At 44.5% G+C, this 27,099-nt stretch overlaps 1 protein-coding gene and 1 long non-coding RNA gene across 16 annotated transcripts; one reads left to right on the top strand and one right to left on the bottom strand.

Annotated features, from left to right (window-relative positions):
- On the top strand, positions 1-22,472 carry ZNF384 (zinc finger protein 384). Of its 15 annotated transcripts, none has more exons than XM_015873006.2 (12): positions 1-248; positions 604-652; positions 1,511-1,670; positions 4,368-4,434; positions 4,566-4,806; positions 5,142-5,472; positions 8,727-8,804; positions 15,887-16,111; positions 16,757-16,939; positions 17,754-17,832; positions 18,621-18,779; positions 18,930-22,472. In XM_015873006.2, exons 3-12 carry the CDS (start codon positions 1,618-1,620, stop codon positions 19,203-19,205), a joined length of 1,692 nt encoding a protein of 563 aa, XP_015728492.1. In that variant the 5' UTR covers positions 1-248; positions 604-652; positions 1,511-1,617; the 3' UTR covers positions 19,206-22,472. The 15 variants fall into 15 exon arrangements, with proteins under 15 accessions (XP_015728492.1, XP_015728509.1, XP_015728559.1 ...); XM_015873023.2 differs by having other exon boundaries at positions 1,481-1,670; XM_015872998.2 differs by having other exon boundaries at positions 230-304.
- LOC107318846 lies at positions 21,992-27,092 on the bottom strand. Its single transcript, XR_001557538.2, has 2 exons — positions 26,947-27,092; positions 21,992-25,583 (listed from the first exon to the last, which is right to left on the bottom strand). It is a non-coding gene; the product is annotated as an uncharacterized LOC107318846 (long non-coding RNA).
- Between the last annotated feature and the right edge of the window lie 7 nt (positions 27,093-27,099).

Here is a 27,099-nt window from a genome sequence, read left to right as displayed (position 1 = left end):
CGGAAGCGCTGTGTGCGCCGTGCCGTGCAGCGCGGCTCCACGCCGCCGAGCCTCCCGCCCTCCCCGCACTCGGGCTCGCCGGGAGCCGCCACCTCCGGGCTCGCACCGCCGGGAGCTGGAGCCGGAGCGGGCTGTTTGTGAAGAGCAGCCGCGGCTGGATGACGCCGTTCCGCTCCGCTCGGCGCCCCGGAAGAGCTGAGTTGGGCTCCGCCTCCTGATCCGGAAGCGCCTGGCCGCTCCTCTTTCCGGTGAGGAGGCCGCCGCCGGAGTCGGGGTTGGGGTCGCCGCTGGGGGGTGGTGCTCGGTAATGCGGCGGGAGCGGGGCCGGGGGGGAACGGGGAAGCGGCACTTCCGGCGTCCAGGCGCTCCGGAAGCGGAAACGGCGGCGGGCCGCCCGTCCGTCCGCTCGCCACTCTGTCTGTCCGTCCGTGCCGGTGGCGGGGCCCCGCGGGGGGAGGTGGGTGCGGGCAGCTCTGATCCCGGGCGGTGCCCGCGGGGAGCCCCGCGCCGCACATGGCACGGCCCCGGGAGGCTGCGAGCCACGGGCGGCCCGCGTCATGGGGGCCTCCCAGCAGCACCGTAACCCTGGCGGTTTGTTTGCAGAGACGGCCCTGGAAGGAGGAGCGATGCAAGAGGAGGGAGAGTGAGAGGGGTAAGTAAGCGGAGCCCGAGGAACGGCCGGGGGCGCGTAGAGCTGGAGGGATACGGGAGGAATGAGGGACCGGGGTGGGAGACGGGACGGCCACCGGGATGGGGCCGGTGGGTGCTGGGCGCTTCCATGCCGGGTAGTGGCTTCTGCCTGCGGTGGTGGCTGCCCCCGTGTCGGGTATGGCACCGGTGCTGCTGAAGCTGTGGCATGCGGGCTGGGGGCTGGGGCTTAGGGTATACCTGTTCTCTTTGGGGGTGTTGTTGATGCACATCTGCATGTCCTTGTTCTAAAGGTGTAGCAGTGCTTGAACTTGCTGGTACTGAGGAACTTAGGGGAGGCACTTTGGCGTTTGGTCCCATATCATGTGTGGCCTTCAGCATCTGTAGTATATTGCAGTGATGGAGCCCAAAAGCTCGCTCTTACTGGCCAAAGATACTGGGCAGACACAGAATGACAATTTAAATAAGCGTTTTGTCAAATTTAGGCTCTACTCTGCATATAGATAAATGCCGAGTATCTGGAGAATAAAGGAAACTATATTAACGTCAATCTCTAAAAGTCTTCATATCCAACCTTGATTATACCTTCCAGAAACACAGCCTCTGCCTCACCATTTACTTGCACGTGCTTTTTATCTGTGTGGTTATGATTAAAGTGATGACCTGCTAAGAAGTATAAGCCCAGCCCATTAAGTATGTGATTTCGTGAAGTTCTCTGAGATATAAACTTAAGATCCCTTGTCCCTTCTGAGTTCTCCGGTTCACACAGTTGTTTATTTGGTGCATGTACATTTGTGGCTTGTACACAGAAGGTGTTTTTGGTTTATATCAGGAGGGTACATTGACATCTGTCTGATACTAGACTGGTGAATAGGAAGAAGGTCCCATCTCTGGCCCGTTTGTGGAAGCTGGGATGATGAAGGCACTGCAGTGGGAACGTGCTGTGGTACAGGGTTGAAGCTCCAGCCCATGTGGGATAGTTATAGAGCAATTGGAAGGGTTGCGTGCAGAGTTCTGGTAAAGTAAGTGTGAGTGGTGTTAAAGCGGGGGCTATGAATAGGGGTGCATGTTTTCAAAATGTCCTTTAGCCAAAAAGCGGGATAGGGGAGGGGATGTTAGAATGGTAGTTTGGTAGAGTAATCTTATCTTTGTTTTCTCCCTTTGGAAGATTGGCTTGCTAGTGAGATTGCATGAAAGCTTTGACTCTTCCGCTGTTTCTCCTTTTCCTTCACATTCTTGTAACTTCATTACACCTCAGTCTTTCAAGCTGAGTCTTTTGAGTCCCAGTATCTGCTCAAGCATCAACGCTGCTGGATGGCAAGAAGGATTCTTAGAGAGTTTAGTGTAAACAGTGTCATCATCTTTTGAGAGTCAACTTCTTCGATTGGTTTTTGTGTTGTTTTGTTTGTTTGTTTGACGTGTGGGCTTTTTTGTTTGTTTTATACCCAAACATTTTGCAAACTAAAAGAACAAAAGTTGGGTGCTTTGTGTCGGTCTGGCTGGAACTAGATAGAAACGGGAGGCCTCTGAGTGCCTCCGTCTGCACTCATTTGGATTTTACAGTCTGAAGATGGAGGTGCCTTTCATGCTTTATTCTCCTTAAGTAAGAAAGCTGTTGTGAGAGTTTTGAGATTGATGTCTTTGCATTTGGCTGCTGAAGTTTACAGTTGAGTCTGAGGGATTCAAGACTCAACAATTAAGAAGTTTATTATAAAAGTGTATGTGATTATTATATGAGACTTTGTTTTACATAATCAGGTTTGCTTAGGGCTGGCTTTTTTTTCTTCTTTACGTGGAAGCTGAGCAAATAGGGGCTTACTTATTTAAAACAACAACCACGAAACCCCTGTACATTCCAACCAAAGAAACCTCTTGATTCAGGTGGTGCTCAGTTGCCAAGGAAGGCCTTATCCTCTACACATATTTTTTTCTTTCTGTGGAAGCAAACAGTCATGTTGTTAGGTGTTATATACATAGAGCCTTGCTGTTGGCAGAATACGTAGTTAATTTCTCTCAGAAGAAAGGTACGTGCCCCATTGGATTCTGATTGAATTGCTGCAATGTAAATCCAGAGTAATTCAGTCAGGCAGCTAGCAATCTGTCTGCATGCCACCGATGCAAGGTAAATAAATCATCCTTAAGTGTGTTTATTGGTTGATTTGTAGTGAGTGAGTGAGGCAGGAATACTTGGCTTTGCTGTTGCATGAGCAATTCATAAAAACAAAATTAACAGGTAATTTGGTTCATTTAAATACTGCTTCTCTACATAGAGGGAAATTATCTTTGCGTTTTGGCTCATCCACAGCAATTCCACATGTATTTATTCTGTCCTAATGTACTTCTGGAAAGTGTTTCATGCTTCTTGGGGCATGTTCCTTAGCTTATCTGATGATGGAGATAGGTCCTTCAGAAACAATATTTACTCGTTAATTAGTCTATTGCCCCATCATAACAGAAATAGGACTGGTACAATTTGCAGATAGCTGCAAACCTGCAGTGTTTGCTTTACATCTGGCAGAGCAAGCTGCTTGATAATGTTCTTTGAGCACAGTTTTTATTGCGTTTACGTTACCTGCCAATTTTGTCACGTTTGTTCAGAAATAGGCACATCTACTTTAGAAAATCTTGTTTTGTGAATCTCTTAGTTTTTCAATAGCATCTACAGAGCATTGCAAATGTCTCTTGATAATGATATTACACAGAGGAATGACAGGATTAGAATAGAAAGGATAGTAAAATAGATTATTTCAGCTAGGTGAGCCTAAAGAGATTAAGCCTCTGTCCTCAAAGGACTGTTTTCTGGCATCTAACTTGTCCGTAGAGAGCTGAGATTGAGCAGCGGGCACTTGGCTGGGGATGGAATCCTACGTGTTCTTGTCCTAGAGGTAGGACTGTGATGAGCAATAGGGAGCCCTGACACAATACCTCTTGGAAATATGGTGTCTCAGAAGCAGAGTAGTCAGGTTGTTTCCCTGCTCTGTGGTCTTGCTGGGTGAGAGAGGTGGATCTTGTCTGTCAGGATGGAGTGATGTTTCCGGTTTTCTTATAAGAGTGGGGCTGGAGTGGTCAGAGCAGAGAGCAGCAGGAAGTTAGGAGCCTTGAGTTTTACTGCTTGGTCTTCTGTGGCTGTCTGTTACCTTGGGCAAGTCTGTTTCCCTTTCTTTGCCTGTCCTTCTTTCTGTATAACATACCGCTAATGTGCCCTTGCTGCATCTGGATCCTTACTGAGCTGGGGTGGAGGGCCAGGCAGGGTCCAGAATTTTCACTGCTTGTGGGATCAGGATGGCTGCGACAGTGACAAATGGTTTTCAGCTGTATTTGCCAGGTTGCACGTGCACATCTTTTATGCCATGTACTTGGGTGGATGGTAGTTGGGGAATATTAGAGGTGTTTTGGGTCAGGTGTAGTCATTATTATTTTTATTTTGCATGGAACACTGCTAGGCAAAAGGTGTGGGCCTAAGTCTGTGGGAGTAGCAGATAACTTTTCCCCTGAAAATAACAGGATTTGAGTAGATAGCTCAAATGTGGGGAGCAACTGCTTAAGTGAGAAAGGGGAGATTAAGGAACTGTCCCAGCATTAGACTGAGGCAGTTCCCTGTTGGAGTCATTTTGGGTTTAATATTCCTTTTGTGTGTGTGTGTGTGCGTCTGTCTCTGTCTTCCTTTTCCTCCATTCCTCTTCCCTTCCCCATTCCTGTTCCCCCCTGTGCCCAGCTAGGATGGAAGAATCTCATTTCAACTCCTCTCCGTACTTCTGGCCAGCAGTGCCGACCGTCTCGGGACAGGTAAGATCTTTGTCTTCCACCCCATTAGAAGTTGGTGAATGATGCATGTTTCTGTTGTTTTTCTTGCTCAGCCAACTGCTGGGAGAGGCTGTACCCCAGTATTCTAAAATCTGTTCTTCCCACCTGTTTAGATTGACAACACCATGTTTATCAACAAGATGAAGGAGCAGCTTTTGCCCACGGAGAAGGGCTGCAGCCTTGCTCCCCCCCACTACCCTGCCTTGCTGACAGTGCCCACCTCAGTGGCTCTACCCACTGGCATTGCAATGGACTCTGACACCAAACCGGAGCAGCTGACACCACACAGCCAAGCCCCTGTGACTCAGAACATCACTGTGGTGCCAGTGCAGTCTGCTGGGCTCATGACGGCAGGTAGGGAACTCTGCAACAGGAGGATGCCAGGATGTGTGTAGCACAGGATTCCAAAGGATCCTCTTGGTACTATAGATTATCCCAAGCATTTTTGATAGTGTAGACTGCCTTGGCCCTAAGCATTGTTTCACTGTGAATCTCTAGGAACTTAGTCTATTCATCTATCCTCTGTACTGAGGTTTGACTTTAACTGCAAAGACTGAGAATGTTTTGGAGAGGTTAAGATGCTCTTCTTTTTTAAACGTGTTTAAATGTAGATGCATAAAGCTTACTTCTGTGGGATGAGGAGATAATTAGAAATGTTATAGGTGACCTGCATCTTTGTTTGTTTTTAGGTCCTGGTCTCGTGATAACTTCTCCGTCGGGCTCCCTGGTGACCACAGCCTCCTCTGCACAAACCTTTCCCATCTCAGCTCCCATGATCGTCTCCGCATTACCCCCTGGCTCCCAGGCAGCCCTCCAGGTGGTGCCTGATCTGACCAAGAAGGGGACAACCACCCTCTCTGAAGGTGGGGGGGGGGGCGGGGGTGGGGGAGTTGCCCCCAAACCGCCTCGGGGCCGGAAGAAGAAACGATTGCAGGAATCGGGGCTGCCAGAGATGAGTGACCCCTTTGTGCTGTCGAACGAGGACGATGAGGACCAGCACAAGGATGGCAAGACATACAGGTGGGGAGCAGGGTTAAACCATGATTGTGACATTGCATGGGGATGGGGCTATATTCAGCTCTTTGGAGGATTACATGGGGGTGGGAGAGTTCTTTACCTCTTCCTTGTAGAGTCCCTGAATAGAGAAACTCTCAGCTGCAGAGAGAATTGAGTTTTCTTGGTAATTTAGAATGTTTGTAAGCTGGTGGATTGACCCCAAACTAAGCATCTCCTTCAGAGTGGACAACCTCAGTTTCCTAAACATATGAATGTTAGTGTTGCTCAGTTAGTTAATGTTAGCTCTTCCAGAGGCTGAGCCATATCCTTGATGCTGCAGCTGGGTAGTATAGCTGGCATACTGCAGAGTGCAGTACTGTCTGGTGCACCCGGAGCCCTTCTGGTGTGGCTGAGAGCCCTGGTGTACCTGAATGCCCCTGAATGAGGACTCCAGTCTGTCCAGCATAAAATTCTCTGTATTGGAGGAACACAGCTGGAAGTGAATCATGGTGATAGAATCTGTTCCTGTGTGCACTGCCCCATGTGCTGTCTTCCTGTTTCAGCATTCCCAATAAAACAGGAAAAAAAGTCCTGTTCTGAATTAGATGTAAGGGTGTTTCTGAGCCCAAAGATTATTTGATAGGAGGGGAGAGCGTTCTGAGCCTTGAGGTTGAGTTTCTGAGCTTGGAGGGATGTGGCTAAAAGAACTTCTACAAGTAAGTGCTGGGAAAGGGAGAGAGGTTAACTAGGGGGAAGTACTTAAAGCAGAGGGCAATGAGGAGCATGACGTTTTTGAGAAGGTGGGAACTGAACAGAGCAGGGGAGTGCTCGGGTGGGAATGTGATGGTCAGTGTTGGTTGGGAAGCAGGAGCAAGTATGGGTATTTAGTGATGTGTGTCTCTAAGGTTCTGAGGGCTGGTTAAGGTCAGTGAATCAAAATAGTAGCCAGATAAAAGCAGAAGTACGTGATTTGTAGCTCATCTCACTTCCCTACTATGTGCCCATGAAACAAACATGTTTCCCTTCTATCATTCTAGGCCCTCTTTTTTTCTTGGTACCAATTTAGTTATGTTTCTGGAATTAAGTCATAAGAATATGAAGGCAGCTCCACAGGATCTAAGCGTCCATCCCAGACTCTGTTTCATTTTTTAACTCCAGCGTTTTAAAAATGTTTACACTTTAAAATCAATACAGTTAAATGGCTCCAAAACTAGAACTTGGAACAGTGCTGTTCTTCCCTTACCCAATGTCCCAGTTTTTCCACTTTGAAAATACAATCAGCGTATGGTAAAGAGGGGTGGGAGTGTTAGGTAGCTTACTATTTTTAAGTCCACCATTTACTTTGGGCCTTAGCCACAATTCCACACTACTCAAGCTGCTTACAGTCTGGGTTGCTAATTAAGCTGTTAGATATGTATTTACAGGGGGCACAATTGGCAGTGAACGTTAGAATTAAAGCTGAACCAAAGCTTTAATTATAGCTCCTTGTTTACATGTAAGTTCGGGGGAAAAAAAATGCCAATGACCATGTGGAATGACTCAAACTTCATGAACACCCATAGTCTCTGTAAGTGATCGTGAAAAAGACTTTGCAGGAAAAGAGTGATACAACTGTTGCGGATCAGCCCATTGAATGTAGCAATGCCTGCCCCAGCAAATGGGAGGTGTTTTGCTGCCATCTTTGGAAGTGAGTTAGTCTGCTGTGGCAGTGGTGTAACAATCCTCTATGACTAGGGTTTTCTTTGTAGGAAAAGGTGTGGAGCTTTTACTGATTAGGCTGTTGCATGCAGATCTTGTGCATCTAGCCTTAGGATTAGTCTGGCAAGAATCCTTGTTGCTCTGCGTTGTGATATTAGAAGAGTGCTTGTATCTGCAGGGGACAAGCATTTAAACCAGTTCTGTGAAGCATTTTCCGTCATGAATAATGTCATTTCCAACTTGTCTGGATTCACTGTCAGCTCTTAGTTGATGTCCCCTGACATCCTGGTAGAATTGTTTGGTCTTTTTGGTTCAGTTCATAAGTTTTCTCTGTCAAACAATTCTCGGAATAGTTTGATCTTGCATTTACTAGGGGAAGAAAGCTCGGCACTTATAAGCTTAATATAAGTGTTGCTTTATGATGACTAGGGCAAACACTGTTTTTTGTCTGGGATGGTTTTGTAGGCTCTGCTTTCAAACAGAGGACACAAGTAGAAAAGTTGTAGGCATGAGAAGGACCTTGCTACTACACTGTAATCATAGAGCTCTCTGTTTCCCATTTTCATTGGTGAGTTTCTTTACCCTGACCAGACTATTTGTCTCCACAGAAGAACTAAATAGGCTCTGACCTCTCTGTGTTTATATGAGGCTGTACTGTGTGTGTGCTCTCTATGCTGTGATAAGCGTCTTCTAGATTAGTGCTGAAGGGCCAAGCTTGCTTTTCCTTCAGTCACACCCCTCATTTCTGCTTCAGGAGGGAATCTGTGCTCAGTGTTGGCAGGAGCCTCCCCCTCTAGTGGGCGCAATGGCAGGTGGAAGAAGGCAGTGCTCAATTCAGAAGCAGGGACTAGAGGGAGGTATGGCTAGAGGTTGGAGCTGATTGAAGTCTGGAAGCTTGATAAGGAGGAGATGGGAATCAGAAAGGAGGAGAGAGGAAAGAGCCTCACAGACTAGAGGATGTGATTGAGAGCCTTTTCACAAGGTTAGAGAAAAGCTAGGGAGGGTCAAGGCTGAAACAGGAAGAAAGAAGCAGATTTGTGAGGAGCTGGAAAATGAAGGAGATACCTCGAATTAAAAGAACAGATGGGGAAAAGAGCATGAGATGTGGACAGACAAATAGAAGTGTGGGGGAGAGGAGATAAATGTTAATGAACAGGGAAGAGCCATGGCAACTGAGGAGGCTGGGGCATGTGGGAAAAGAGCCTGGGACTGGGTCTTGGTGCAGGAGAGACAGGATTTTGCAATAAGGTGGAAGGCTGGGGGCAAAGGAGAAAAAGAGATTGAAGTATGGGGCAGAAAGTTTGACCACATTCCCTCCAAAGCCTAGAAATATTAAATCCAGTATTCCTAAATTTTGCCATATTTCTGCTGTCGGCACTAGTCAGTATATGACCTCCTCTGGCAAAGAGCCTCACCCCCCTCCAATGCTAGAAAAAGACACCAAACTGCTATAATATCATTTATTGTCCTAGCTGTGGTGGCAGAGTCTGTGCAGAGGTTCATAAGATTGCTGTTGACCAATGTGGGTGTCAGCGTGATGCCACATGTTGGAATTTCTGTTTGCTTTTTTTAACAAGTAGTTCCGTGAGCAGCGGAACTAATGAAGCCTGGTTTCCAGCGTCTCTCTCCTGTGTGGATTCTCTGATGTCTAATCAAGGGTGAGCTCACTAGCCTTTCCCTCAGCAGGGGGCTCCAAGAGGGTCTCTTACCTTTTCCAGCTGCATATTTTTGTGACACTTATGATTTCAAATTTCTTACCCCTTTTTCGGATTTGGTTAAAATTGGCTTATGCTTTCAAAGTTCTGAGGAGGACAGGTGCACATGTACTTCTATATATACATACACTGTTTGTACTGTAAGCTTTGCTTTGTATACGAGTACTGTGTTTGAAGGTTAGAAATGGTAATTAAGACTTACCATGTGTCTCAGGATATAGTAAGGTGAAAACCTGGATTATGGTAAGTTCTTTCCCTTCTGTTACGGTGTCATAACTACATGCTTGCATGTGCATGTGTGTTCTCATTGTAGTTCATCATAGTGCAAAGTTAAAAGAACGGGAAGGGTTCTGTAGTCACAAGTTTTAATTTTAGTACATTTTGCTTGTTAGTGGATTGATTGTGTGCAGGGGAATGAGGGACTCAGTTACTGTTCCAGCTGGAGAGAGAGAGAGAGAGAGAGCATCAAAACTGTTATGTCACGCATCTTTCTGCCCAGTCACACCTTAATTTGATCCTGTTGAGCCAATGCACTTTCCTACCATCCTTGTTTATGTGTTTACAGTTGTAGCGTACTCGATAGCCTGTCAGAGTCCTGAATATTTACTTAGGAAAAAGGAACAATATAAAAATCAAAATGACATGGGGTTGCGGAGTTGAGAAGGATGATTTGAGGAATTGACTGCTAACATGAAGAACTTGTAGGCTGTTTGTCTCTGCCACCGGTTTAGTAGTGTATCTTATGCCATGGTTCAGGCCACATTGTGCAAATACAAGTTAGGTCTCGTTTTCAGTGGATTTACATTTGCTGCAGGCTAGAACTGTCTGTAGACCATTACCCTGAAATAATTAACATCTGCTGTTCCCCAAACCATAATCCCTTCTCAAGTGTCTGAATAGACCTCTGTTACGTGTTGCATCCTTTTTTGCTTTGCAGAAGCATAGTATCTTACGGCTACAGTGCAGAAATCTTACAGGGACTGTGGTTTAAATGTATCTGCTGTCAAGTTCCTTTAAAGGAAAGTCAGCATTTGCAGATATTGGGTTAGCACTTGGAGTTAGTGAGTATTTCTTCCTAGTTGTTTTTTCATTCCTGTCTTCTGTCACTTCCTACTGTTAGGAAAAAAGAAGTGGATGCTGTGGGGACAGATGAGCGTGTATGGAACGCTGATACTTCTGTGGGGGTCCAACAGAGGAGTGATTCTGCCTTCTGTGGTTGGAATTGCACTTGCTTGACAAGGCTAATGCTGTACACATCACAATGGTGATGAAGAATCCTGACCACCTGCTTGTTAGATATCTATCTGTGCAACATAATAAGGATGCAGTTCAGTTGAAGCAGTTAATAAAGCTGTATCAGAATATGTGACTGCATTGCAGAGCCACATTATGGTGACACAGATGACCTTACTGCTGTTTCCAAATTTATTGGTGTTTCTTATGGGGCTTTTGTTCTTCTAATTTAGCATTGGATATTATCATGTTCCTAGGAGACACCTTATTGTATTTTGTTGCTTTGCTAGTTGTTTATTCTAATGGTTACTGATTTCAGAAATCGATCGAGGTCTTAAGCCTAATCTTGTTCAGTGGCTTTAGAGGTCAACAGAAAATCTTTTGACAGTTTGCAGATAGAAATAATTGCTGGAAGATAGTCGTGTTTGTTTTTTAAGAAAAGACTAAGTTGTATGTGGCTGTTAAACTTGAGCTGTTGAAGCACAATGTGGTTTTAATACAGCCCAATGGGAATCTTTGTTTCTTTGTTAATACAGTGTGGCCTCTCCAGCAGAGTCAGGGATTGAGACCTAGATGTTCAGACACGATTTAAAACAATAATGTAGGCCTGGATAGAATTTGAGTCAGGAGTTGGACTCTAAGATCCTTCTGGTGGGTCTATTCCAACTTGGAATATTAAGTGATTCTAGGAAGTGTCCTCTTGGCTGCGGTTGAACATTTTTAATCTGAAGAATAAGTGATGTGAGTAATGAGGAAACAGTATCCTGGAGAGCAATGCAGAAGACTTCTAGAAATGAAATGACATCATTTGAGTTCCCAGTGTGAGGCTCTGACGAAAGGAGGCAGTTGCTGGAAGCATAAATACCAAGGTATTTAAAGGAAGACAGGCAATTTGTGAAGCAAGCTGAAATGCTACAGAATTCTGGGTCTGATCATTTTCCTAAGATCATATGGAAAAACAGACAAAATGCAGGAATTTCTTCTGAGTCTGAGGACTGGAGAAATGCTGTATGATGAGAGCATTTAAAACTAGTAACTGCTTTGCCAGGACAGCGGTGCATGTTTGTTTTCTGTAGTCTTACCATGATACCGAGCAGTGGAGGGTCTATAAAGATCTCTGTGTAATTGGCAGATCTGATAGTATGCGTGTCAATAGTGTAAACTAGCAAATGGACATAGGAGTGAAGTTGTCATAAGCTTGCATTTGGCTTTCATATACTTTTATTTAGGTCTTATACATGTTTCCTAGCTGTGTATCTCAAATATTCTATCTCCTTCCCCTTGCCTCGTGCAAGATATTAGTGAGGAAAAGTTTAATTCAGCTTTAAAATATTGGATAATTTGAAGGCTAAATCAGCATTTCTTATGCACTGTGCATCCATTATTATGCTATGATTGCATTAGTTACTTCATTAACTCTGCATTGCAAAGACAGTACATTTCTTTCCTTTCTAAATATCTGTTGACTCAGAAAGCCTCAACTTAACAAGTTTAACTTCGAACCTCTCTGATCTGTTGTTTTAAATCATTATTGTTTTTGACTTGTGATCTAGCTTATATTTGAAGTCTATTCTAAGACCAATCTCAGTAGGAAATTGATTTCTGAAAGCCATGTAAAAGCTTACAGTTTTCACAACCGTGACACCAATTAATTAAGCACTTGATTGAAAAAGGCTGTTAATCCACGTTAGGCGGATTTTACTACGAGCTGATATTTCAGATGGTATTTTATCTCATAACAGCATCTGATGAATGAGGCGAAACATTCTATGAAAAGTAGTAGCAACACGGCACTGTGTGCCTCAGAGTTGTAGACTAGCTCCTATAAGCATAATTTAGTTTGTGACTCATCGTGATGACTTTCATACGGGAGCAGAATTAGAATTATACATCCAACTTCTACTGGCATATTTCGTGATTTTTTTAGAGGGTCTTAGTCTTACCATGCAAGTATTCTTTTCATGTCTCACTTTATTTCTATAAATTCCCTTTAAAAAGAAAAGACTATAGACACTGAAAGGTGTCACTTCTGTTCCCTAGTATACTGATGAGTATAAAGCTAAGTATTTATATGGAGAAATGCACCTCTGCGTTATTAAGAGTTTATTCTCCGAGGCTAAATTTGCAGAGCCATAACAAAACAGTCGTAGGATATTTTGTTATGCACTCAGTGGGAATATTGCATTCATTTCTGTCACTTGCTTTCAGAATACAGTGCAAGTAGTAGTAGTACAGAAGCACAATGGGGAGAAAAGATTACGAATGCATATGAACAAAAGCGATGAATTATTTCATATAGCGCTGTGTCCATGCAAACAGCACTCCCTACTTTTCCTCTTCCCAGCAAGGAGAATTTCAACGAAGTAGAACAATGAAACACTGCAAGTGTCAGTTGCGATGTCCTCATTACCCATATAGATTTAACTTTTTTTTTCCTGAATCCATATTTACCCACCAGAGGACTGACTGCGTCTTCCCCTTTAATATTAGATGTAGTCTGAGGCAAAATGCAAAGCCCTTAATTAAATAGATCATTTGTTTCCATGAAAATGCCTGCAACCGCATAATGCAAAACTAAAATGCAGCTGCCTGCTGTATTTCAGCGCCTCTTCAGCTCATAAGGCTCATGAATTCGTTAATGCTATGACATGACATTCTTGCCCTCTCCAGGCTGATGCTGGTTGGATTGTGGGAAAATGGGTCCATATATATGAAATATATTTTCATATCGTTTTAAAAACAGTTCGGATACCTCTACAGCTGCTAAATGCGGACATGTGAGGTTTTGTTTGTTTCATCTTCGAGGGGTTTTGGGTGGCTTCTTATTTGCTTCTTTTTTGTGTGGCTGTGGGGTCTCTTGGTTTTGTTGTTTTTCTTCACACTGAGATTCATCTTCCATTCTCATGCAGTTTCCAGGGAGGTTTTGAAATCCTTTATTTGCATGTTTATTGTCAAAATGGAGGAGAACATCGTTTCTCTGCATCAAAATTTATTCTAGGGAATTTCTGACCTGAAGGCAGATACCTGACAAAGCAAATAAGTAAAGGAGTTGCTGTGCAGATGTCTTGGATAGTACACTAGTTGGCTTTAAGTCATTAGACACTTAATGAGTGGGGGTGCTCAGACATAGTAAAGTTTATTAATTTTCTTTTTCAAGAAAGAAGAGGTTGTTTAACATATGTGGTTATATGCAGCAGAGAAGAGATCAGTTCCCAGGACTGTATGTACACTATAGCTAAATGTCTAGAAATTACTACACTTGGATGGGAACTCTAAAAATAGCAATGGTAGGAGCCAAGTGATTGAGAACATAATGCAGCCTCTGAATGTTGTTGCAAAGATGTATTATTCTCATGGTTGAAACGGTCCCGTTTCTTCTCAGGTTTTTCTGACTTGTATTGTTAGCTGTTGTATCTTAGAATACTTTTCTTTGCTGTATAAACCAAACCCATAATGATTTACACTTTTTTTCCCCTAGGCAGATTTAAATGGATACTAACCAAGCTGTCTTTTAACCTTTCCTCCAAGCCTAGATAGACTGGGCTCAGTGAATCTTTACTGTGAGATAGATTTTCCACACACAGTGATCCTTAAGTTGTCTGGATATTTCAGTAGTTGATGAGTATTTGGTCTTCAGCATTAAGTATGCTGTTGCAAGAACAGTCTCACAATTCATATCTACAGATATAATACCTGCTGTTCCTCTTTGATTCAATTAGCCATATTAGCACAGTGTCTCACTGGAAGCTTGTTCTCAATTGAACGATTCCTCATTTGAGTAATAATGCAAAGCAGAATTCAACTGAGAGTGCTGACAATAAGCATCCACTGAAAAGGAGCTTGATAAAGTCATGCATGAGGTTATGGCTTAATTCCTTGCATTAGCAAGGTACTGGACTTGGAGCTTGGAGATACTTTTCAGTTCAGTGTTCACTTCAAAGTCCTTTTTAGCATTGCTGCTTTCAGCAATACAATTCTCATTCTCTAAATATGACTTGATAATTGTAAAGCACCTATGCTGTCTTCAATTCTAGCTTTAAATGTTTCATGAGCGAACTGGACAAGTGTTTAGAGATCCTTAGGTTTGTAAACCTAAACCTGCTTTTTCTAAAAAGTGATCTTGATGTTCTTTCTTGCTCCTTGCATTTCTAATAAACTTAGGGATAAATGGTCAGATCGCTTTTATTTGTTGATGCTAGAAAAGATGGTTGCATGTATGTGAGAGAGGAGTTATATAAGAATTTGTTTAACTTATGTGTTGTGTTCAGTTGTGTAGTTAGAAGAAGTAAGAGAAAGATAAAGGCAGAAAATATGGGAACAACTGTGAGATGATAATGCATTTAAAGAAACGGTGATATATAAGAAAAATGTTATGGCAGATGTGTGGTAGAGTGCTCATTGGGGAGGAGGCATGGCTTCCAGTTAAATGGCTCAGAATCAAGCTGTGGCTTGGAAGGGCCTGTGAAACCTAAGGTAGGTTCTGGATAAATGTTGCCTACGTTAGGTGTGCTAATTAGACCACATTCATCATAAAGGCATCTGGCTCCAACATAAATAGCCACAGTAGTAAATGTAATGATGTATTCTCCTAGGAGGAGGAGAAATTCTTGAGTGTAGGAAGGAGCAGGATAAGCTCTCTGTTGTTAGTAATAGCTGCAGAGACATTTGTCACTGAGGAATTCCTAGACAAAAACGTAATTAACACACCACAGCAGGTTGAACAGAGGTCTTCTATGTGGGATTTTTCCCTCAGGTGTGACTCTGGAAGTTCCAAGTGCAGGTTCCATTTTGTCTTGTTTAACTGAGAAGTCTGCAAGTAGAAAAAGCTTCAGTTCAGAGAAACCTTAACTCTGCCACTTGTTGGCGTGCGCTTTTGAGGGAAGATAAAAACTCCAGTAACTTGAATGTGGTCTCTAGCTCTCTGTCACTTTATTAACCATGAACTCTTTTACCATCTTTAATTTTATGAGTACAGTCTTCTCTTAACCTGGTATTATGGTGGAGGAATGGTTATTAACACCAGCATCCTTTAGAGGTAGTTACCCACTGCTTCTCCCTATTCAAAGAGTCTGTGTTATCAAACATGCTTCTGATTATTGTGGGAACAGATGGGTCCAAACTCCCAGACAAAACATTTCAAAACATCGCTAAGATAGAAATGGTGAAAGCCAATTAGACCAGTGAAATATCTGATCTAATATGCAGAGCATCTTTTGAGACTCACTAGGAAGGCAGCACTGTTGTTACTTTCAGCATTGTCTTCATAAATGTGTCTTCTCCAAAAATGAGAGCAGAATTAAATGGTTTTGTCATTATTGCTTTTGCAGACTTTGCAGTACATGGAATTAGCTTTTATAATGAGGATGAACCTTGACTTGGAATTTTCAGGTTTTCCAACTTTTTTGGCCGAAATAAATAATAGATGAACAAAATGTTTTTTGTCTGGGAGTTGTTGTTCCTGTCCCCTTCAGATTGCTGTTGGAAAACTTCCAAAATGCTGCCCTGTCTTCCTTGTAAGCAGTATAAATTAATCTCTTTGATTCTCCCAAGACCTCCACCTGTCTGACTGCAAAGTATAGTTTGGTCTCTTCTGCCAGTTCCTAGCTTAAGTTCCTTTGGGACTGGAGCACTTGCAGCTGAGCACAATGTCCCAGGTGTAACCTCCCCAGAACCATGTAGTAAGAAAATATCCCATTATTCACTCAGTGTGGATCGGCCCTTCCAGTTAGAGTTGGTAGATATTGGGGCTTGCCCCTGTATGACGCTGTCTCTTCCCCTCACCCCGGTCCCAGGTGCCGGATGTGTTCGCTGACCTTCTACTCCAAGTCAGAGATGCAGATCCACTCCAAGTCCCATACGGAGACAAAGCCACACAAGTGTCCTCACTGCTCCAAGAGCTTCGCCAACAGCTCCTACCTGGCCCAGCACATTCGCATCCACTCAGGGGCCAAGCCCTACACGTGCAGCTACTGCCAGAAGGCCTTCCGCCAGCTCTCCCACCTGCAGCAGCACACACGGTAAGGGCCAGAGGAGGCTGGGGGCCTTCTGCACTGCATGTTGTTGTCATCCCAGCATGCTGTGAATGAGCATCCTCAGTGGGTGACTTATGTGGGGAGACCTTGCTGATTTCCATGGGCTGGTCACGTCTCAGACACAACCAACCAGCAGTCGTGGTGTCTGACACGCTAAGACCTGTTGCTTGCTGTGAGGGGCTGGGTGTGCGCGGAAGTTAACGTTGCTTACTCTGAGGGGTGTCTGCAATGGAACAACATCACCTAAAAAAGGTAGGGCTGGTTTTGCCAGCAGTAGAGTGCACATAGGAGTGTTCCCTGTCACCCCAGCATAGTTCTGCCAAGCAACTCAGTTCAGGCTTGCAGCCCCCTGTTATTTCAGCCATGGGCTTCCCACACACAGCTGTGCCAATGCCCCTCAGTCCAAACTCTATAGTTTCTCTCTCTGGATCCTTCCCCGGTGCGGACAGACCACGGGCTCTTGAATCCAAGGGGAGCACGGTTTGAGGCTGAGCAAGCTCATGCTGTATTTGGAGTTCCTCTGTGTAGCAGATAGTGGTGCTGTCCCACCCCCTTTGTGCCCTCATTCCGTCAGCACTAGCCAGATGGCGGTCGTGTCCAACTGCTGCTGCTCCTCCTCCTCTTCGGCAGGATCCACTCCAAGCTCCACACGGCGATTGTCAAGCCGCACAAGTGTCCTCACTGCTCCAAGAGCTTCGCCAACACATCCTACCTGGCCCAGCACCTCCGCATCCACTCGGGGGCCAAGCCCTACACCTGCCGCTACTGCCAGAAGGCCTTCCGCCAGCTCTCCCACCTGCAGCAGCACACACGGTAAGGGCCAGAGGAGGCTGGGGGCCTGGCCCTGGCCCCCCCGCGCTGCCGGCATGCACCTGTGGAGCACACGCGCGCCAAGCATGCGGGGGGCGGGCGGGGGATGCGACCGGCTGCACACACTGAAGGAGGTGGCCCAGCAGAGTGGACGGAATGGAGACCGCGCAGGAGACACTGACCACGGCAGGGCAGAAGTGGGCATGTGCTGTCCCTGGGGATCCTTGGTCTGGCACCGTGGGGGGTAACAGAGAGAGAGCAATAGAGTGAGAGGCATTGGCCATAGGGGATCTCAGCCCGGTTCTTTGGGGGTTGGACTGAGTGTGTGGAAGCTTGTCCTGGCATTGCAGGGGGACAGGGACGTGAACATATTTCCTTGATAATATAAGGGGAGAACTTTTGGAGTGTGTATCCTGAGAAGGAGCAGAGCTACTTTCTTGATACTGTGGAAGCAGGAGAATGGATTCCTCTTGGTTCTCCTGAGCTTTTGAGGCAGGGAGCCTGGGCACCCAGACTCCTAACCACCTGTTCTTAGGTGGCCCACATGCCAAGCTGGCCACCCATTCATAAAGTCTTACTCCTCAGTCCTACTCACATTCTGAACTCTGCTTGACTGCATGTGTTTTTTTTAACTTCTATCTGGACACAGGAGCTGAGCAGAGCTCTCTTTGTCCAGATAGAACAGCAGCTGGAGGCAGCATCATCCCTACCCTCGCTCTCCTGGGTGGCTGTGAGATTTGATCACGGCATCAGGCCCTGGCAGTCTGCCTTGCCTGTCTATTCACTGCTTCCCGTTTGTGCTCTTCCTCCTTGACAGTATCCACACTGGGGACCGACCCTACAAATGCGCTCACCCTGGTTGTGAAAAGGCTTTCACGCAGCTTTCCAACCTGCAGGTAAGAGGCCGGGCATGCCCTGCTTAACAGTGTGGGTGGCAAATACAGCTGTCAAGCGGGAGGAGGTGGAGAAATTGGGGCAGCTGGGAGGAGAGTGAAAGTACAAAAATGCTATTGAAGTGCTGGTTAAGGAAGAGATTCATAGCTCTTGTGGCACTAGTGACCCAAATAAGTCACAAAAACAGTTGCATCCTGTAAAATTATGAGCTTGGCTTGAGTGTGGTGAGACCTTAGTAACATTCTTCCCATCTGTTCAGCAGATTTCTAACATAGCTGGGGTGATACATTGTCTAAATGTTATGAGTGGAATAAAATCTCAGTATCTGATTTCTTTGTTGTTGTTTTACAATGGAGTTAATGTAAAAATAGAGATTTAGGGAAGCAAAGGTAGTATGTCCTGTTGCAGTATTGTGGAGGAAGGGAACTATGAAAAATGCCTGTGATCAGTTAAGGAAGATCTTGCTTTGACAGTTGATAGACATGAGGAGTCAGTGTGAAGAGAGGCAGGAGAGAAGGGCAGGAAAAGACTTAAAGAGCTTCACTGAGACCAAGAAGATGGATGTTGTGGAGAATTAGGAGTCTGCTCTTCAAGTGTGTACAAGGGCTGGAGTGAAAAGTACGATGTCCTGTGATAGGAGCTAGGTGTACCTCACTCAGCATATTGGGTCCTGTGGGACTCAAAGCCTAGTTGAAAGGGAGTGTTAGAGGTAAAGCCATCTCCAGTATTAATATTAATTTCTTTCTTTGCACTTGCTTTCTCTTTCCTCTGCCCTGCTGCCATCCCCCAGTCCCACAGACGGCAGCACAACAAAGACAAACCTTTCAAGTGCCACAACTGCCACCGTGCATACACAGATGCTGCCTCGCTGGAGGTACACCTGGCTACACACACGGTGAAACATGCCAAGGTCTATACCTGCTCCATCTGCAGCCGGGCCTACACCTCGGTGAGTGTTGGCTCCTTGAGAGGTATCAGAAGTGGGAACTCCCTGGGGAGTAGGTCTTGTGGAAGCAGTGCCATGAGCTATTGTATCCCTCCCTGTTCCTGTGTTTTTCATGAGTCGTCCCCATCTAACACCGTGTTCTTCCCCTTGCAGGAGACGTACCTGATGAAGCACATGCGGAAACACAACATCCCTGATCCACAGCAGCAGGTGGTTCAGGCCCAAGCCCAGGCCTCTCAGCAGCAGCAGCACTTCCAGCCACAGGGAGGTGGGGCAGCAGGGGGCCCTTCTGGAGACACTAACCAACCCAATCCTCCCCCTCAGTGCTCCTTTGACCTGACTCCTTACAAGACTTCAGAGCATCACAAGGACATCTGCCTCACTGTCAGCACCAGCGCCATCCAAGTGGAGCACCTCTCCAGCTCCTAGAGAGACCTCAAACCAGGGAGCAGAAAGCCTCTTGTGCATAGCCTGCGCCCAGGGGCACCGCTTGTGTGGTGGCCCTCCTCGTGCAACAGTCTCCGGCCTCTCCTCCTGCAACAGCCTCTTCTGGCCGTGTAACCCTGTTCATGGCAGCCCCTTGAATAACAGCCTTTATCAAGGGGGTGCTCTTTCTGTGCAACAGCCTGCCTGGTAGGAGGATGCTTCCTTGTGCAAGAGCCCCTTTCCTGTGCTGGGATCACTTCCTCATGCAAAAGCCCCTCCTTTAAAACCCAAAGAAAGGCCTCTGTTTTGCCTTCTCTCACTGTAGGATGCGTATGAAGGGGTGGGGAGGTGTTGAGACATGCATGGTGAATGGAATGGAGTCCTAGTATGTACAGGGGCTTGGACACGCTTTCAGTGAGCCACAGAAGAATGTGGCAGGGTTCACAGCTGGATGGTTTTTTTTGTTGCTTTTTTTGAGGATTTCCTTGAGTGTCTAAGAGGGAAATATCCATTCCTGTTCCTCCTGCTTGTGAAAGGGAGTAGGGGTCGATCACCTGCCCCCAGGACTGGATGGGAGAAACCTCCCCAGTGGAAAGTGAGACCAGTGTGGGGGAGAGGTGAGGCATGTTCTCTGGGCTGGACAGGTGCCTACACTGCCTGGGGGCTATGGAGTATTGCACTCTTTCTTCTCCCCTAGTGGTGGAGAGCAATAGAGAGGAGTCTATTGGAACTGGCTGCTGCCTCTCCCCGCTATCTGAGCAGCGTAATGGCCAAGGCCCCATAGGAACGTGGGTTCCTGCTCGTTGCTCTTCCTGCCCGTTGTGGATGATGTCCTAGCAGCTTGTACTTCTCCTCTCCCTCCTGCTTCCCCCCCAACCTCCTCAGAAAAGCCTGCAGGCATCAACAACAAACCAAAAAGCAATGGAGGGGAGGGTGAGAGACTGCCAAAATAATCATCGCCCTTCTCTCTACTCCCTTTCCCGCAAGGTGGAACAACAGCAGTTCTGACTCACGCCCCTGTCCTGCCCCGTTTCCTAAAGGGAAGGAGGAGGAGGAGTAGACCAGTCTTTCAAGGAGCCGGCGGGTGGTAGGGAAAGGCTAGCTTCTCTGCTCAGCTCTCACCAGAGTGCTCTCTCAGGCTCCTCTTGCCAAGACGGGCTGGACTCACATGGCAGTGGTGGCCTCTTCTGGACCCTGATCATGGGAGAGAATCCCCAAAAGGACAGTGGAGAGAAAGGGATGAAGATCCCCACAGAGAGACCAATCTAAAGAGAACGGGGAGCCAACAAGAATAAACTGAAGGCCCCGTGAATTTATATATATATACATATATATATATATAAATATCTATTCCCCACCCCCAGCCCGCTCTGTCCTTGCTGTAACTGTTTCTATCTCTGTGTTTATAAAACGCATTATCCTGGCAAATTTTTATTTTCAATCTTCGTTTGTTTTTCCCTCTCTCTTTGTCTTCGCTTCTCCTTCCCTTTTGGTTTGTTTGATTTATTTTATTTTATTTTATTATTTTTTGGTCCACATGACTCCTGGTCTTGTGTATCGCTTCTTAGTTTCTTTGGATCGTGGAGGCTGACTCAAATGAGAAGGCAAGGGAAAAAAAAAAGCATGTGTTGGGATTTAAAATACCCACTCAAAGCCTATAGTTTCAGATTTCTGTACCAACAACCAGAAGGAGCTTTTTTTTTTTTTTTTTTTTTTTTTTAAATCACCTTGTGTAGAAATAAACTGGTGTAAAAGGCTCCTCAGAGGTGCTGCTGCAAGCACCCTGCCCCTGTGCCGTGTGTTTCTTCCCCACGCACCAGACTGCAGCGCGAGCATCTTGCTGCTGCAAGCATCGAGCACCGTGAGTAATGCATCCCTGTCTTCAGGCAGCCTTGTGGTTTGCGCTGTGAAAGTTGGAGCTCTGCACCTGTGTAGCCTGTGGCAGAGAGTTGCTTCTCTGTGCTTAGTCAGCAGGCTTGGCTGCAAGTGGATGAAGAGTTTTTTTGTAGGTTCACAGGTCAGGCTAGAAGAGGCTACCTGACTCCTAAATTTTACTGGTGACGTTTCAACCTATTTATCCTGCACTGAGCCTCGATAGCTAAGGTGTATTTTAAGTGCATATTCACAGAATGTATTGGCTTGATTTTGAGGCACGGGGATACAGCAAATCCCTTCCATTAGTAACCTGTTGCAAGGGCTTTGTGTTCTTGCTCTTTGAATATCGTAAGTTTGGTTTCTCTTGGATTTCGTTGCCTTTGGCTTCCAGTTCAGATCCATCTCACAGATTTAGAGAACCTTAGAGCTTCCTCCTCTGACCTGGTATTTAAACACTAACATCTCTCAATCTACTTTTTACAAGCTAAGTAGAGGGAACTCCTTCAGTCTTCCACTATAAGGGATTTCCTCTTGCCTGTGAATTATTCTTGTCAATTGTTTTCTATATCTTTTAAAAGCATTCATTTCTGAATTAAGTGTTCAATCTCCAGTGCCATGGACAAGGTTGCCCTTCCCTTTGCCTTAAGTCTGCAGAGGATTGCATTTTCTCTTTTCTCCAGCATTATACAGGAGCTCACGTTAGCTGCTTATCTGGTGCAGTTCCTGGATCATCAGAAATCTCAGCTTCCCGTGGTAGTCTTTTCTCCTTTCTATAGAGATAGTTCAAGTTCTTATTTCCTGCTTGTTTGATGTCAGACTGTCTCTCAGTCCATTTTGTTTGACCTGGCTTGCAGTGGTCCATGTCACAAGCCACTTTGCCAGTTTTGTTACCCACAAACTGTATCAGTTGTTGCTTTTTTTTTTTTTTTTTTTACTTTCAGATCCATCTGACCTACACTAACTTGAAAAGCATCATTCAGTGCAACTTTTTATTAGCTGCTTTTCGAGACTTGCAGGCTAGAAGGCATTTCTTAATCCTCTTAGTATGTGATTATGTACAGTAAATCTTCTTGACTTATGGTGCTAGGTCAATGCCTTATGAAAAGTTAAGTATGTTGCACCTATGCAGTCCCCTTTGTTAAACCAAACATATAATGATGTCATCAAAGAATGAAACCAGGATTTCGTTTACTTTTGCTTTTTTTCTCCTTTGGACTGTAGGTTTCATTCTTCACTCGTTCTTTCATTCTTCATCTCAACAGCTTTTCCATTATTTTGCCTCAGACTGATTATGACACCGAGTCCTTTCGTTTGCACTTTGGGAATGCTGTCATGTGTCTTACAGTATTTCTCTAATACCCCACATTTCATTAAAATTGGACTTGTTGGGCTTGAGAGCTCGTTGGTCACCCCTTCTAGGACTGGTTCTTTACTGACTTAAAAATATGTGTCCCCAGCAGATGCTGTCTTCATTTTTTGATACTACGGTACTGAAAGAAGTTGCTATTTTCATGCCACTGCCACGTTCTTTTTCTTTCCAAGTACTGGATTTGAAGTATTTGTTGACTGATTTCCTTGAAGTATTTGTTGACTGATTTCCTTATTGCCTGTCCCTAGCAATTTAAATATTTTTATTTAGCATGGATCAGTACTATCAGTAATATTTCTTTGTTTGCTTTTTATTTAAAAACAAACAACAACCAAAACCAACAAAAACAAATGAAAGCTCCAAAATTCCTTTCTTTTATTAGTAGTTTTGCTTGCCACAAATCTTTCCTTACTATTTTTTTTTTGTATCTATCTAATAATATTATCTTGTTGTCTGGCCTTCCCCTTTTCCACGTGTTGTATTTTGGCCTTTTATCTATTTTTTCCCCCTTGTTTCAGTTGTTTTTATTGCTCACAGACTCTCTCACTGAATCCAGAACAAGCTTTTACCCAAAGCTTTGTGGAACTGGGACTTTTGGGCCACATAATAATTTTTTAATTAAAGAATAGTTTTCATTCACATTTTCCTGCCTTACATGTTTGTTTGTTTTTCCTCACAGACAGTTCAGTTCACAAGCTTTCTTACCTTGGAAATTTGCTTTGTGAAGCCCAGACTCTGCTGCATACATTTATTAATGCCTGCGGCTCTCCTCCACATGCCCATATGAAATTGACAGAAACTGACAGAATTGCCAGTTTGCACTCATGTGTCTTGTATGCATCACGTTGAAGTCTGAGAAATCGACTTGTTTTGGGTGCAGTGACTGGTATTAAGAAAATTAACTTTGAAAATGGGAAGGATGTTCGGCTGACCTCTTGAATTCCTTGGAGAATGTCTTGCAAGTTGAAATTACTTGCAGTGCTGTGAGGTTTTTTTGTTGTTGTTTTGTTTGTTTTGTGTTAAAGGTGCTAGAGATCACCTACCCTCGTTTGATGCATTGTTTTCCTATGTCTTCTAGTTTTCTTATGTCTTCTATCCTTCCTCGTCTTGGAATCTATTACCAAGCCACGGGGATGTCTGTGTATTTAAGGCTGTACAATTCTTTTGTTACCAATTATTTCAAAGGTACTGCTTGTGGTTGTGCAGTTTGCTGCTGTTTCTGTAACTTTTACTATCACATAGGAAGAAACTGGCTTTTATTAAGGTGCTTTCCCGTTGAGTTTCAGAAGTGACACTTTATTCCTGGACCTTTTTTTTCCCTCCCTCCCTCCCTCCTCCAGTCAGTTGAATTTCTTATTTCTGTTTACACCAGCAACGGGAGTCTGGGTAGAAATAATGGAAAATACTTTATTCTCATTGTCACCTAGTTTTTATCAGGTCTTCCTCTTTGAATTGTTGAGGCTGTTTAATGTATTCTGAGTGCCTCAGGGTAACTGAAAAAGTGTAGTAGCTACATGCAGGATGCAAAACATAACATCCATACACGGTTAGCCACTATAAAGAGGAAGCCTCAAGTTTCAGAGTGCAGCTTTGTCAGCTTTGTATTCTCAAGCTGACAGCATTTCAATTATTTAACTTCTACTTGCAGGAATGGGATATTCTCTAGCAAGATCCTGTGGTCCTTCCTCTTCAGCTTCCTGAAATCTTTCTGTCTTCTTCAATCCATTCGTTTCCATGTCTGTACCCAAGAAATATTGACTCTGGAGTTCTGTGTTTGCATCTTGAGTCTTTGCTGGAATGTAGCAGCACTCCTTGTCCTTTGCTGAATCAGTTGTCACTTCTTAGCTGGATTTTGCAAATTCTCATTGCTTTAAAAGGAAACATCATGTAGGCTGGAAATCATTTAGAAAAGTCACCCACAAGATGGTAATGAAATCTCAGCCATGACTAATGATAGTATTGCTGGTTTGTAATTCAGATAAATCTTCAAGAAAGATTTAAGACTTGCACAATTTAAAGCCCCGTGGTTGATAAATCATGTTCCTTATTTTGCTGGTTTTCACTGCCATTCTCTTCTACTTTTTTTTTCTGTTTTTTTTTTTGTTGTTGTTTTTTTTCCCTTCTCATAAGGTCTTATTATGCCTTTGTTCAGTACGTTGAAGTCTTCTACTATCAAAAATCTTTTTCTTTTCTAATGAGTTACAGGCCTGTGATCGAGCTGCTGTGTTCATCTTCCCGGTAAGGCTTGGCTCCATCATGTAGCACTTACCTGTTGCCTTTCTTTTGCTTTACAAAAGGACAAGGTCAAGTCATACTTAGATGCAAGTCTTGCTATATTAGTCCTGGACCATTATCTTGAAGTACCAAACCTACATTGCCACAAAAGAATATGTAATTCTTTTAGTAAGATCTTTTTCATTCAGTTAAATCACATTCTGTTAATGTTTCCTTTCTTAGCTGAGTGTAACCCAAGTAGGTTACACTCTGATTTGCCAAGTCAGCATTAGGTCAACTTGCTTCTAAGCAATGTAGATGATCCCTCATATTTTTCAAATACTTTTCAAATGAAGGTATTTACTGGTCTTCTGGAACACACTCAAGCTCCAAAGTTGGTTTGCAAGGAAAGCCTATTGTTTCCATTTGCTTGCCAGATAATTCTTTCAAAATTCTTGATTGTGAGTTTCTAGCTATGCAAATTCTAGGATGTTTTATGGGTGGAACTAAGCATCTTCATAAAGTTCATTGGCAATAGGTAATAATTCATTACTTCATAGATTTGTCTACATCATCCAATTTTCTTCATAATATAGAATATAACTAGGAGATTCTGCCTGTCTTCTATATTTTTATCAATTATTTTATCATCTTTATATCAAACAAAAGGATATATATCTTGTCTAGGATTTTGCAGGTAATGTACCCGAAAGCTGCCCAAGTTTACTAGTACAGTTCTGAACATAGAATGACATTTTTTTGTACATTTCGTTAACTACATGATAGGTACCTGTCCAATCGTCATTTCAGGTACAACAGATGAAATTTGTGTGCATGGTTTCTTGTTTCTGTATAGTAGAACACCAAAGTACTCAAGAGATGTAGTGACTTGGTCCAACAAACATTTCGATTTCATGTAGTGTCTATGTAATGAATGGAAAAAAAAAAAAAAAACTGCAAGAAATCATGACACCAAAGAACTAGAGTCTATGCCTAGTTTTGCTGCTCAATTAGGATATGTTTTTGGATCGCGGACATGGCTATAGATTGGGGCATGCGGCATCCTCTTTCATATGCAAAGCTGATTAACAGCGTGTGGGGAAAGTGCTCCATATCTACTGATGTTTGTGAGAATGAAGTGTGGGGGGGGGGGGGGGAAGAACTAGTCTTTCCTGCAGAGGAAATACAGAGCAGGGACCTCCAAGAAGAGTTAAATGTGTACCTTTAAGGCAAAAAAGGGAATTAAGTGACCGAACTTTGAAATTGTAGGCTGCCTGCTGTGTGTACATAATGATCACTCTCAAGCACTGACCTTCATCTTGTGGTCCCTGGATGACATTTAAGAGGTCTGTAAGGTAACTGAAAAACTGGAGGCTTATAATTTAGGCAGGTGTCTAGGTTTCCAAGGGAAAATATGCAGGCATCTGTAGATCAATAAAGGCTGAGAACCACTAGTGTTCAGTAGGCTGTTTAGCTTCCCTCTGTGAGCTGTGCAGGCCTTCTGTGAGTACAGTCAGATCCTCTGTCAGATTAGGTTACCATGTTAGCAATAGGATGTAGTTGAAATGGTAAACTGTCCTGTAAGGAGGATGGTAATAACCCTCGGGACTAAGCATGTGTTACAGTTACTCAACTATCAATGTGTGAGACTGGGTGGGGGATAGCAGTGGTTGATCTTGTGCCTTGAACCTATTCCAGCCAGGGAAGCATCTTCATGTAAAAAAATTACCTGTGTTAGACATAGAATGGCTTAGGTTGAAAGAGATCTTAAGGATCACTGAGCTCCAACCCACCTGCTGCAGGCAGGGTTGCCACGCACCAGCTCATGCTGCCCAAGGTCCCATTGAACCTGGCCCTGAATACCTCCAGGGATGAGGCACCCACAGCTTCTCTGGGCAGCATATGCCTCACCACCCTCTGAGGAAATAATTGCTTCTTAACATCTATTTTTCTCCTATTCTACTTTAAAACCATTTCCCCTCGTCCTACCACTATAAGCCCATCTAAGAAGTTGCTCTCCCTCCTGTTTTTAAGCTCCTTCTGAGTACCGGGAGGCTGCAGTGAGGTGTCCCTGGAGCATCCTCATCTCCAAACAAAACAAGTCCAAATCCTCAACCCTTTCATCATAGCAGGGAGAGCTCTGAGCATCCTCATGGCCTCCTCGGGACCTGCTCCAAAAGCTTTTAAGTCAGCTCCACACAGATGCTTTTAGGGGAGCGACCTCTGGTAAGCACCAAGCGATGAGGGTCGGTTCTCCAAGCACGGAGGAGGATGACACGCGTTTACCTCTGGTGGCGAAAGGTCGGTACGGGCCGTTCCCATCCCCGTGGGGCAGCCCCGAGCACAGCGCTCCGCCGACATAGAGCAGACATAGAGGCAGCCCCGGCTGTGCCAAATGGCGACGGCAACGGAGCGGAAGCGAATGGGAGAGAGCTGCTT

Source organism: Coturnix japonica, chromosome 1, assembly GCF_001577835.2.
Source record: "Coturnix japonica isolate 7356 chromosome 1, Coturnix japonica 2.1, whole genome shotgun sequence".
NCBI classification, from domain to species: domain Eukaryota; kingdom Metazoa; phylum Chordata; class Aves; order Galliformes; family Phasianidae; genus Coturnix; species Coturnix japonica.
This window is presented reverse-complemented; position numbering and strand designations above follow the sequence as displayed.